Source organism: Chenopodium album, chromosome 21 (assembly GCF_948465745.1).
Source record: "Chenopodium album chromosome 21, dcCheAlbu1.1, whole genome shotgun sequence".
In the NCBI taxonomy this organism is placed as follows: domain Eukaryota; kingdom Viridiplantae; phylum Streptophyta; class Magnoliopsida; order Caryophyllales; family Amaranthaceae; genus Chenopodium; species Chenopodium album.
Window position 1 is genome coordinate 14,668,394 of NC_137854.1, and position 14,072 is coordinate 14,682,465.

Consider the following 14,072-nt stretch of genomic DNA (forward strand, 5'->3'; position numbering starts at 1 on the left):
AACAACTCCCCTGAGGTGATGGACTATGTTAATCATAGTATTAGGGAATCAATGTGTGCGGGAGATGAGTTCATATTCGCCCCATGTTATCAGGAGTACGTTTAACCATGTGTAATTCAATTCTTTCTACATTTGAAATATATTTTGTACCCAAATTATTGATTTGTTTGTGAATTGTGAATTTATGTAGGTATCATTGGTTCCTCATGGTGATTTGTCCTACTAAAAACACAATCTTTCACCTTAATTCAGCTCGATCAACAAAGAAGTACCTCGTGGCCTCTGTACTACAAAAGTAAATATAGCTACCTAGTGGTGATTATCTTAAGCTAACTCATTTAGTAGTCAAACTAATCAAATTTGAATTTACTTTCCTATAGTATTATGAAGAAAATACATGGTCGTGCTCCAGAGGGTCCTACATGGAAATCACCTACGGTAATACCACATCATATTGTGATTATCTTAATAAACATTGCTAAAACAATTGTGGATTTTATGTGATGTTTGATTCATTTGATTTGTTCCTATGCTAGTTCCCACAACAAGATAATGGAGTTGATTGTGGATTATACGTGATGAGATTCATGCTTGACATAGCGACTCATTGTACCAACACCATACATCTTGATGAGGTACGACCTTAAACCCAGTAAAATGCGTTTTTTTTATGTGATTTCAAAGCTTAGCCACCTAAAACTAAGTATAATTGACATGTTATGAGAAAGAACTAGCTCATTAGTTAAAAAATGTAGAAAATGGGCAAGGTAGAAGTCATTTAGGCCTTTTTAAGGCCATTTAGTACCAGAATGCGTCCTAAATCTTTGTAAGTTGCTTTTTTATGTGATTTCAAAGCTTAGCCACCTAAAACTAAGTATAATTGATATGTTATGAGAAATAACTAGCTCATTAGTTAAAAAATGTAGAAAATGGGCAAGGTAGAAGTCATTTAGGCCTTATTTAGGCCATTTAGTACCAAAATGCGTCTTAAAATTTAGTAAGTTGCTTTTTTATGTGATTTCAAAGCTTAGACACCTAAAACTAAGTATAATTGACATGTTATGAGAAATAACTAGCTCATTAGAAATGTAGAAAATGGGCAAGGTAGAAGTCATTTAGGCCTTATTTAGGCCATTTATTATGAAAATGCGTCCTAAAACTTTGTTAGTTGCTCTGTTTCTATAATTTCAAAGCTTAGCAACCTAAAACTAAGTATAATTGACATGTTATGAGAAAGAATTAGCTCATTAGTTAAAAAATGTAGAAAATGGGCAAAGTAGAAGTCATTTAGGCCTTTTTAAGGCCATTTAGTACCAAAATGCGTCCTAAAACTTAGTAAGTTGCTCTTTTTATGTGATTTCAAAGCTTAGCCACCTAAAACTAAGTATAATTGACATGTTATGAGAAAGAAATAGCTCATTAGTTACAAAATGTAGAAAATGGGCAAGGTAGAAGTCATTTAGGCCTTATTTAAGCCTTTTAGTACCAAAATGCGTCCTAAAACTTTGTAAGTTGCTTTTTTATGTGATTTCAAAGCTTAGGCACCTAAAACTAAGTATAATTGACATTTTATGAGAAATAACTAGCTCATTAGTTACAAAATGTACAAAATGGGCAAGGTAGAAGTCATTTAGGCCTTTATAAGGCCATTTAGTACAAAAATGCGTCCTAAATCTTTGTAAGTTGCTTTTTTATGTGATTTCAAAGCTTAGCCACCTAAAACTAAGTATAATTGACATGTTATGAGAAATAAATAGCTCATTAGTTACAAAATGTAGAAAATGGGCAAGGTAGAAGTCATTTAGGCCTTATTTAGGCCATATTTAGGCCATTTAGTACTAAAATGCGTCCTAAAATATAGTAAGTTTCTTTTTTATGTGATTTCAAAGCTTAGGCACCTTAAACTAAGTATAATTGACATGTTATGAGAAATAACTAGCTCATTAGTTAAAAAATGTAGAAAATGGGCAAGGTAGAAGTCATTTAGACCTTATTTAGGCCATTTATTATGAAAATGCGTCCTAAAACTTTGTTAGTTGCTCTATTTCTGTGATTTCAAAGCTTAGCAACCTACAAAAAAGTATAATTGACATTTTATGAGAAACAATTAGCTCATTAGTTAAAAAATGTAGGAAATGGGCAAAGTAGAAGTCATTTAGTAATTTTTAAGGCCATTTAGTACCAAAATGCGTCCTAAAACTTAGTAAGTTGCTCTTTTTATGTGATTTCAAAGCTTAGCCACCTAAAACTAAGTATAATTGACATGTTATGAGAAAGAACTAGCTCATTAGTTACAAAATGTAGAAAATGGGCAAGGTAGAAGTCATTTAGGCCTTATTTAAGCCATTTAGTACCAAAATGTGTCCTAAAACTTTGTAAGTTGCTTATTTATGTGATTTCAAAGCTTAACCACCTAAAACTAAGTATAATTGACATGTTATGAGAAATAACTAGCTCATTAGTTACAAAATGTACAAAATGGGCAAGGTAGAAGTCATTTAGGCCTTATTTAGGCCATTTAGTACCAAAATGCGTCCTAAAATTTAGTAAGTTGCTTTTTTATGTGATTTCAAAGCTTAGCCACCTAAAACTAAGTATAATTGACATGTTATGAGAAAGAACTAGCTCATTAGTTAAAAAATGTAGAAAATGGGCAAGGTTGAAGTCATTTAGGCCTTTTTTAGGCCATTTAGTACCAAAATGCGTCCTAAAACTTAGTAAGTTGCTCTTTTATGTGATTTCAAAGCTTTGCCACCTAAAACTAAGTATAATTTAAATGTTATGAGAAAGAACTAGCTCATTAGTTAAAAAATGTTGAAAATGGGCAAGGTAGAAAACATGTTTTTAAAAATGCGTCCTAAAACTTAGTAAGTTGCTCTTTTTATGTGATTTAATTTTTTGCATATTTATTTACACATGTTTAGCTTAACTAATTTATTCTAACATAATGTTTATATATTCCAAGTTTTGCAAGGTGCTAAAGGGTGATCCGTTAACAAGCAAGGACCTTAATGAAGTACGAGACATGTTGGCATCTTTCATCACTTTCAATGTGTAAATGTTACATCATTTTGAATTTAAACTTTGTTGATTAAACTTTAGACTACTTTATTTATTGTTAGTAAGTTAGTATTGTGCATATTTGTACTTATGTATATGATACTTTATTTAGTGTATTGTATTTGGTTTTTAATAATTAATGTCTAAATATATATTTATAAATCTTGTTATATATAATTATATTACAGCAGAAATAATAGCAGCAATACATGCAGGAAATATAGCAGGAATTACAGGAATTATTGCAGGGAAAAAAAAATATATTTTTTCCTCTAATTGCCACCGGTTAGAATTATTGTAAGTTAGTATTGTTTAGCAACGGGAGCAAACGTCTCGTTATAATCAATACCCTTGACCTGATGGTTACCAAAAATAACAAGACGAGCTTTCAACCTCTCAATAGAGTCGTCAGAGTTGAGTTTAACCTTGTAAACCCATCGACACCCAAGAGCCTTTTTGCCCGGAGGTAATTTCTCCATTACCCAAGTACCATTATTTTCCAATGCATCAATTTCTTTTTGCATTGCCTCGTCTCCAACCTGCATCCTGCATAGCCTCCTTGAAATTACGAGGCTCAACTGTCGTATCTATAGCTGCAATAAATACACGGTGTCGCATAGAAAATTTGTCACAATTCACAAAATGTGCTAGGGGATAAGGAGTACCTGAGGAGCTTGTAGTAGACGGTGAACTCGGAGAGATAGATGGAGTTGAACAAGATATAGTATGTGCGACGTAATCACGGTGCCACCCGGGAGCATTTCGTGGCCTATGACCACGACCCAACTCAATAGAGGAAGAGGTAGTGTCGGTCGAGGAAGGAGTAGCAGCACTGCTGTCCAAGGAGGAAGCAGCAGCACTGCTGCCCAAAGAAGAAGCAGTAGCAGTAGGCTCGGCAGATTAGACCGCAACACTGCCGCGGTGTAAGACAGTTGCCGCAGGTGGCCTGCGGTTGGGTCTGTCGTGGTTGACAGCAGGGGCAGGGCTGCCAGAAGAGGCAGGACTGCCAGCAGGGGCAGCGTTAGGGAGGGAGGCAGGAGCTGTAGGGGTGGCAGCAGTAGCGTGAGAGTGAGGTGGGGTTTCGGGCACAAGGGAACCTTCACCGACCTCTAGAACATACTCCAAATCATCGATAAAATCATGATCAACACCAACATTTTCATTAGACATACTCTCGGTACCCACATTAGTAGAAACATCTTTCACAAACGGGAATTCATTCTCATAGAATTTAACATCACGGGAAACAAATATATCACCGGTTTCCAAATCATATAACTTCCAACCCTTTTTGCCGTGAGGGTAACCCACAAACACACACTTCCGACTTCTAGGTGCAAACTTATCACCCTTAGCCTTTTGATTATGAGCAAAGCAGAGACAACCAAAAACATGCATTTCATCAAAAATAGGTTCTTTGCCAAATAATACTTCATACGGTGTTTTATCATCTAGTAATCGAGAAGGGGTACGATTAATCAAATACACCGTCCCAAGAACACATTCACCCCACAAATCAATTGGAAAATTTCCTTGGAACATTAATGCACGACTCACATTTAATATATGTTGGTGTTTGCGCTCAACACGACCATTTTGTTGCGGTGTACCAACACAAGAAGTTTGAAATAAAATTCCATGTTCATCAAAATAGGGAAGCATGTGTTTAAATTCCGTCCCATTGTCACTCTGGACACATTTCACAGACACATCAAATCGATTTTTAATCATAGCAAGAAAAGAGCAAAAAGAAGCATAGACCTCAGTTTTGTCATTCAACAAGTACACCCAAACACCTCGTGAGAAATCATCGACAAGAGTCAGAAAATAGTGTGCACCACAAGTAGAGGGAGTTTTATATGACCCCCACAAATCACAATGTATCAACTCAAAAATACGACTAGCACAACTATCACTTATAGGAAAGCTATCACGAGTTTGCTTAACTTGAGGGCAAATTTCACATGCTCTATGTAAGAATTTAGTACTAGAACTACCTCGAATAGCAGGAAGTAACTTGACAATACATTCCGACGGATGCCCCAAACGTCGATGCCATAACTCAAATGGAGAGACCTCCGGACTCGTGATCGCACATACTTTTGGGATACGCCGAAAATAGTAGAGTCCATCTATTCGTTCACCGCCTCTAATTAAGCTCCCCGATTGTTGATCCTGTATAGCACAAAGGGAATTAGTGAATCGGACATAGCAATTAGAGTCATCAATCAACTTAGACACCGAAATTAAATTGCAAATCAATTGTGGGACAAATAAAACATGCTCAAGAATAATGTCATCCGCTAAGAAAACGCGACCCTCCTTAGTGGCCACGGCCTTAGCACCATCGGGAAGACCCACGGGGAAAGGAATAATTGGTTGGACATCTTGTAGAGAGTGCTCATCACCCGTAACATGATGGGATGCACCAGTGTCGATAATCCATGACAAAGAAAAATAGGCACCATTAGAATTATCATTAGAGAGAGCAAACACACCACCCGAATTAGAAGTAGGGTCTAGATAAGAAGCAGCAGGGAGTGTAGAAATAGCATCAGCGGTAGGCAGAGTATGAAGAGCAGTAGCAGCAACAGGATGAACAGGGAGAGCCGAAGCAGGAGAAGCAACAGCGGGCAGAGCAAAAGCAAGTATAGCAGTAGTGGGTAGAGCAGTAGAAGCGGCAGCAGTCGAGCGGCCTTGGGTGCCATATTTTTGTACCCACCATTCGGGTAAGCCATGAACAAGAAAGCAACCATCGAAATCGTGACCCGTACGATTACAATGAGTGCAATAGAGGTTCTGCTTGCGAGTGGAGGTAATAGAAGAAGACATAATGTTAGAGTCATTCACCATGTTCGAGCAATTAGAAGAAGTAGGAGAAAATCCTTTGGATTGGTGTAGAATACGAACCAGTTAAGAAAAAAAAATTGCAGAAATAGTTGAATCGAACCAACTGATGAATTAATATCAGAAATTGATATAAGGATTTAGAATGTAGAATTTAGAAAATTAGGGATTTAGAATTGAGAAATTTAGAGATTAGAATGAGATTGGCTCCGATACCATGTCATATTAGAGAATGTAATTAGAGAGGATTCATTTTCGTGTCTTGTATTAAGATATGTACGGTATATATATACATCCTAGGAAGAGATTAGGGCTCATACATTGGCCCAATAACTATACACATTATATTGCTCAACAACTGAATTGAATTGAGCTGAAATGAATATTTTATAAGAGAAGAAATTAGGAGCTGAACTGAACTGAATTGAATTGATTGGAGCTGAACTGAATTGAACTGAACTGATTGGAGCAGAACTGAACTGAAATTAAGTAAATATGAACAGGCTCTAATAAATCATATACATTAGTCAAAAGTAGGATAAATTAATAGTACAAAAAGTTAGAAATAGAGCAAATATTTAAAAACGGATGGAGTAGATAAGGTATGGTGCAATTTGTATTTACGGAAATAAGATGAGTAATAACATTGTAAACTTAGTGATTTTATAGCCATGATTTAATTCATATCATCCGACTTCCATCCATAATATAGGATCACATCAATAGTATGTAATAACTTAAAAAAATAAGTAGTATATAGATTCGTGTTTCTCAAATAGAGATGCTGTTTGGAACTCCCTTACCAGTGATCCCACATTCAGATTGGCGCTTGAAAAACTCATACGGTACAACACCAACTCCATTTCTATTCTTGAAATCTTTGTTGCCATTCCTTTTATCAATTTCATCTTCTAATGCCTTCAATTTAGAATCAAACGTTTCGAAAGCATCCTTTATCTTTGGTTCATCATTCCATGATGGTTCGGGTTTAGCACCCAAGTATTCCTCATCCGGAGAATGAGCTGAAAGTGTGTCTAGAGTCAACATAACTTTTGTAGCCTGTGTTGGAGATGGGAAGCATCGAAGGAGTGCATCCTCGGGTTTTTCGATGAAAGACTTCAAGTGATCATCAACCGGATCCTCATTAGGCATTGTAGTCCTAGCGATTGTAGGCCTATTAGGGAAGTAACCGGCATAGTGGTATTGACCAAAGTTAACAGCTGAATGATGCCCTGAAGCTACCCATATTATGGTGGTAAGGATTTGGATAAGATCTTCGGGTGTTTTAAGATTCGGCCACCATGTTTCATCTTTCTTGTCGCCATGCCCTTTTGTTCTTACCTCTTCCCACCAATTTTTAAGCTCTTCATCTGATTCTACAACGCTCGGGTTTGGGTAGTAGTGGTTCACATATGTAGTAACCCATTCTTTGATTATAGCCCACAGGTCTAGGCCGTCTTTTGCGTATGGATAGTCATCTATTACGAGCTTTATTCCATGTGGTGCTGATGGATCTTCAACTGCCATTCCTCTGTTAACACAAAGAGACTTATTAAGAAAATGCCAATGAAAAATAATACGGAGTAATAAGAACTAATTTAATTTACCTGCTTATCAAGTCAGCTGGTAAGGCTTCATGATCAAAGCGCCACTCCTTGTCGTATATGTAAGAGCTCAACTCTAAGGAGTACTCCCCAGGTGAGAAGGTTGTTTCAATGACACCACCCGCGTTAATCAATGATTGTCGAGCAAGAGCATTGATCTCCAAGGTGTATCGAAAATGAGGATGCAATAACTTATATATTGGGTGCATTGCACTCAAGCATCGGTTTGCGGCAATTATGTATGGTTCCATGCAACAATGTGTTCTAAGCCTGCAATTATCAGGTACAAAGTAGTAAATAAAGTTTATTAGTACAGTGAATCCCATTAGCTAGAGTTAGAATTTGATAGAGTATAATTCCTAGCCTTCAATTATTTACTTAGTTTTTGGTGAGGAAGCCCCAGTTTCTCACCGTGAGAAACGAATTTGTTTCTCATGGGGGCATTTTTGTGAATAAATCAACAACTTTTTCAACTTTATTCAACTGTGGAGCCCACAATATTGAAAAAGTTGTTGATTTATTCACGAAAATGCCATCATGAGAAACAAATTTTGTTTCTCACCATGAGAAACAGGGAATTCCCCGTTTTTGGTTGAGTTGGTCCTTTAACATGATATCAGCGGCTTAAGCTTTTGGTAGAGTTGGTCCTTTTAATAAGAGTGACTATCCTATATATTTATGTTGAATAAGGAGGACACGAAGGTGTAAAAAAAAATAAAATAAAAGGAAACCAATAGTACCAGTGGCTGATTAGTTGATGGTAACCAGTGTCATGTGCAAGGACATGAATCTTGGCGAGATTCCAAAGCCACTCAGAAGTGGCACATTTTCCCGGTGTATAAACTTCCTTCCATTGAGGCTTTACATCAGATTTAGGTCGCGTTAACTCAATAGCCAGAGGTTTTAGTGTTTTACACTCATCATCTAGGAAGAACAAAGTTCGTGATCCATACAATGTCGTGCTTTCAAGCTTCCTGACTTTGTTCACATAAGGCAACAATGCATCATGGTAATCAATTATAAACAATCTATTCTCTTCTATAGCCTGCAATGCAAAGTCATTAAATAACTCATTAACTGACTAATCACCTGTAAACTCATATGGAATTAATCAATAATAATGCTGATGACAAAAATTAATAATAATGCTGAATGATCAAAAGATCGATTAACCTCTTCCACAGTCATGCAATGATTCATCTCTCTTTCCACCAATTCTTTTGTTAAAGCTGATTCTGATTTGCCGTAAGTTGCCGGATCAAGGTTACTCTTTAGTGGCCAATTCTACAAAATTTGCAAACTAGTATATATTAATGACTAACATCATATTAATCAGTATCACTTCTATTTAATAATTATGATTTCCTCAAAAAAAAAAAAAAAAAAAAAAAATTAATTATGAATATAAATCATACCGTGACACGCATGATGCTCAAAGGATTCATGCCAGCAAGAGTTTGACGTGCGAACTCCTTATCACTTAACCAAGAAAATCTATCCCCTAAGCAATTTAACCAGAAAAATCTAGTTAACTATCTGTAACATCATAAACAAAGTTTACATTTACTCTATCCTTCTGTTTTTTCACCTTAAAAAATAATACTTGTATTCTAGAAAAATAATTTCAATTCAACAAAAAAAAAAGAAGAAGAGAACGAAGTGTTAGAAAAGAACATACGTTTAAAGATCTCGGGGAGCTCAAAACGTAGAAGTTTATATTTAATGTCACCAGTAGCACTAATTATGCTATGCAGCCATTCTAGCAAGCCTCCATGCTCTGTATCGTCGATGGGTAGGTTAATTCCTTCGTCGTAGAGCGATTCAATGGCCGTAAAGTACGGAAAATGAGAACTTTTGGTTCCGAATACTTTCTCCTCTATTGCCTCCTCTACTAGTGGTATGAGTGCATGCAACGCCGAGTAAAATTTCTTGAACCCGAACTGTCCACTTTTCGAACTTGAGAAATTTTCATCTCTTGGAACATATGGTACATTGCCCGATCTGGTCTCAAAAGTTTCTCCTGTACATTAATATGTGCTTAGTACATACAACCTATGAATTTTGACCACATAAATTATAAATTATGTACGCATATTACCTAACCCTTCTTTAATTACTTCCTAAGATATGTCTTGAGGTTGTGTTGCAAGCAAATGACTACGAACTAATGAACTACAACACATACGTAGTTTTTTATTTTATCAAAATGTACATTGCCAATAGAAAATAATATTGCCGAATATACCATGCATAACGCAGCCAAAAAATAAAGTTTCAAGCAAGTAAGTGGCACATCAAGTAATTTTAATATATACGAAGTAGTATTTAAATATATAGTGTTATATGTAACCCTTAGAGCTACTAATAGTAAGCATTGAAAATGTACAAGTACTTTTTTATTTGATATAAAATTACACAAAATTATTGTAATTAATAATTATATTTCATTACTAATTTCTCTTTAGTTTCTTATGCATATAGTCTACAGGGTTATTTATAGAAATTTTTCCTATTTATTAATAAAAAAAGGTACTACGTATAACATTTTCCTAATTACTTTTAGAACATATACTAACTAATCTATGGACTTACCTTCAATAGTAATTTGTTCCCGTCCTGTTCTACAACGTCTTGGGTAAGGGTGTTCATTACCACCCAATGTTGGTCGTTTTAACGCATGATTTGTTTTGGGATCTCCAAGATCATTGTATGTATCATAGTCGTATATTCTATCATAGCTTTGGCGCTCACCCTTTCCATCTCCTCTCAATTTGAGAAGCTCATTCTTCCTCAACTTGTCCAATCCTTTTGGTGTTTGTGATGGCAAGCACGGCTACAAAATATTATAAATCAATGTAAATATTAGGATATACGAACATTAGTAATTTACATATCTTTTTCAACATACTTGACCATAAGCACATAAGGTTTGTCCTCAAAAACAAAATGTATATATATATAAATTCGGCCCATGATCACGTCAACTTGAGATATTCAATTTAACCATATCTCTAACAAATATTGAAAATTGTGTAAAGACAAATAGAAGAATGAATAAAACATTTTACATTAAATAGAACTATCCAAACACTTTTGGTGAAACAATAAACTTTTAAAAACATTAATATAAGATGAGAGGACAAATAATACGTAGTATTTAATTTAACTTGCATGCATGAAATAAATAAAATAAAGGTTAAGTATTCAAAAAAAAGTACCTTATGAGTGAAGAAGACCCTTGGTTCAGGATTATCATACTTGGAATGCAACCATGAATTGCAAATAATTTCAGAACAGCCAGAGGAACTTGAGGCAAGGACAATTTTTTGGATGAAAACTTCCTCTTTTTGTTCATTTGTAATACTGATAGCACCCACGTCACCAAAATCATCCCGAATTTGAAAACTCGCACTAAATTCCGTATGTAAAGACCATATACGATAAGCGTGTTCTTCGAGTTCTATGAATCAGCCACGAAAAAAGTAAAAACAAAAAAAATAAAAACATTAATGTTATACTCATAGTAAGATATTTCAAAAATTGACCAGATCTATTTACCCGATCCGATCTAACTCGAATAAAATCCAATTTAGATATTTACTCGTATAATTTATTACGATCCAAACGGAATCTGACACAAGTACCCAAATCTCAATACATCTAATTTTGTTAATAACTAGTTTTATTTTGCAACCCTTGTAACTTTGGAAATTCAAGACAAAAATACGTGGAAATAGATCACTTTAATTAATTGTTTGATTATTCGTAGTATTTTCTTTTTAACTTCTTATAGAAGTAGCCTTAAGGCTATGTTTGTCAAATTCATACGAACAATTGATTAGACTTAAATTCCAATAATCAACGATGTGTGTAAAATAATATAAACTCAGCTATCTATCGGTGTAATACTGTCCCGCATTAAATAAATGAGGATAAAAAGAGAGAAATGTTTAGCTTATTGTACTTCGTATTTCCTCAAATTCATATTAAATAATTTATCTGTCTTTTTATAGTTGCAACACACACATTATCACACTATATAAGAAAAGTAGACCTCATATGATATGATACACTTAAAATGGGGTTAATAGGCCGTTAAAAATGTAACCAAGTGGGCCATGTTCTTTTGATAAAGGTAATAGTACAATTTTCACAATAAAAACCTTCTTTTTATGGTCTGTAACTATTGTGACATTTTCATTTTAGAGAAGTGTTGCAACTATATAGAAACGGATGAAGTATATGACATGTACTAATTTTGGACAAAAAAGAGTTTTGTGAGGTCTTGCCTAAGCTCACTTACAACGTCTGCTTAAATTTGTTATGTTATAACATAATACGACTTATATCCTTATGTCTCCTATAGATAACTCCATAAGTGCAGGCCATTAGAATATATTATATATGGTGATTTTTACTTACCTTTGCCACTAACACTAGTAAGCTTCAAGTAGAAGGGTGTTGTGTGAAGAAACAAATCCCCAAATCTGTGATCTAGTGAGATGGTGACTGTAAGAGTACTACTCCTATTTATTTGTAGTCTAAAAGGATAAAAGACTCCTAATCTTGTTGCTACTGCCCTAACTTCAACCCCGTTCCGCCTTCGGCTTTGGCGGTGAGGCCTAGTTACAGCAGCAGCATCACTATTAAGCTGTTTCCTGAAAGATAATGCATCAACTGATGATGCCTTATTTGCCTCAGCAGATTTGTGAAGACCATTTTGTTTACTTTCTGAGGTAATAAAGGGTTTGGGCAATGAAAACAATGGTAAGGTTTTGTTGAAACTAGAGGTGGATGTGTTCAGCATTTTGTTTTAACTATATGTTGACGTAGAATAAGAGGAGGTTGGATTGCTTTTGCGATAAAAATAGAGGTCTAGTATGTTAGCTATTTATAGATGGTGATGAGGGCTTGCTAGGAATTTCACAATTCTTGGAATTTAGCAATTTAAATTATAGAAATTTAACACTTTTTACAATAGTTAGAGAGTTATATCTAAAAATTATTACTTTTGTAAAATGTGCTATAAAAAAATAAAAATAAAATAAAATAAAAACATTACAATAATACTCTATATATTTATATTTCTCTGTAATTCATAATTTCCTAATAAATTCTCAATAATACGCTGTAACTTTGTTTTTATCCTATTATACAAGTATAATTTTAAAGTCCTTTATACATACTTTTAATTTTTCTTTGTAATAATTTAAAATTCAACTCAACCAGAAAATTAAACCAATACATGTCAGATCAAATTGTTTCATTTAAAGTTATATAGCCCTAGTGGTTTTGTATGTGTCAATGACACAATTACTTTTACGGGAAATTTCAGGAGAAACATAGAATATAAGTAGGTAGACCTGGCAATCCTGACCCAGACCCGATGATCCGACCCGAATGACCCGTCCCATGACCCGAAATTGACCCAAAACACGAATCAACCCAACCCAACCCATACCCGGCCCGAAGTGGATCTGACCCGACCTTGACATGAAACCCGAAATGACCCGACCCGACTCGAGATGACCTGACCGAAGTAGACCCAAGACCCGAAATGACCCGAGCCAAAGTTGACCCGAGACCCGAATTTCTCCCGACCCGAAGTTGACCCGGCCTTTAACTTTAATTAATTGACCCAAATAGACTCGAAACCCAAAGTGACCCGAACCAAAATTATCTTATACCTGAAATGAACAGAATCTATTTAAGCTAAAGATTTGACCTTAGCAAACCGAAACAGAAAAAAACCGCAATGAAATTAACTTTATTTAATTTTTTATTTATTTATTTGTAATGTGTAACTCAATGCATCACCCGAAGTTGACCCGACTCGAACTGACCCGACCCGAAAATTGACCCAACCCGAACTGACCCGACCCAAACTTGACCCGACCCGATCTCGACCCGAAGTGTTGACCCGGTACCCGACCCGACCCGATTATTAGGCGAACCGAAATTAACCCGAAACCAAAAATGACCCGACCCGATCCGAACTTGACCCGATAACCTTTTGACCTGACCCGAAATGACCCGATCCATACCCGACCCGAATGACCCATTTGCCAGGCCTATACGTAGGGTGGTTTATATTAAAATGTTGTGATGACCATTAATAAAATATAAAAAAATAATTAAAAAAGAAAAAGAAGGCAATGTTTAGAAAGAGTTTTAAGAGAAATTATTTCAGAAAGTAGAAAATTAATTTTGGCTAAAACTACCCTAAATATAGGGTCATTTATGAATAACTACCCGTTTGTTTACAACTAACTACAAGTTATGAAACGTTTGGGTAGCACTATCCATTAACGTTTTCCGTCCAAATTAGGACGTCAATAATAGGGCCCACTTTTTACTTTTCCCACTTAATTATTAACTCCCCCAACTATATCTTCTCTCCTCCCTAATTAATTTCCCTCTGTTCCCACTCTCTTCTTTCACCATTCTCATTTCATCTTAAACTCAAAACACCCAAATTAATTTGAACCCATGAATCCTAATCTAAATGATTAATAATTTAATTGAATTCAATCAATCTCAAAGCCAAAAAAACCGAAATTC

At 35.3% G+C, this 14,072-nt stretch overlaps 1 protein-coding gene across 1 annotated transcript; it reads right to left on the reverse strand.

Annotated features, from left to right (window-relative positions):
• Window positions 1–6,662: 6,662 nt before the first annotated feature.
• LOC145600483 (linoleate 13S-lipoxygenase 2-1, chloroplastic-like) lies at window positions 6,663–12,907 on the reverse strand. Its single transcript, XM_081656373.1, has 9 exons — window positions 11,934–12,907; window positions 10,730–10,971; window positions 10,104–10,344; window positions 9,190–9,531; window positions 8,927–9,012; window positions 8,685–8,795; window positions 8,252–8,556; window positions 7,515–7,781; window positions 6,663–7,438 (listed from the first exon to the last, which is right to left on the reverse strand). Exons 1-9 carry the CDS (start codon window positions 12,316–12,318, stop codon window positions 6,679–6,681), a joined length of 2,739 nt encoding a protein of 912 aa, XP_081512499.1. The 5' UTR covers window positions 12,319–12,907; the 3' UTR covers window positions 6,663–6,678.
• Between the last annotated feature and the right edge of the window lie 1,165 nt (window positions 12,908–14,072).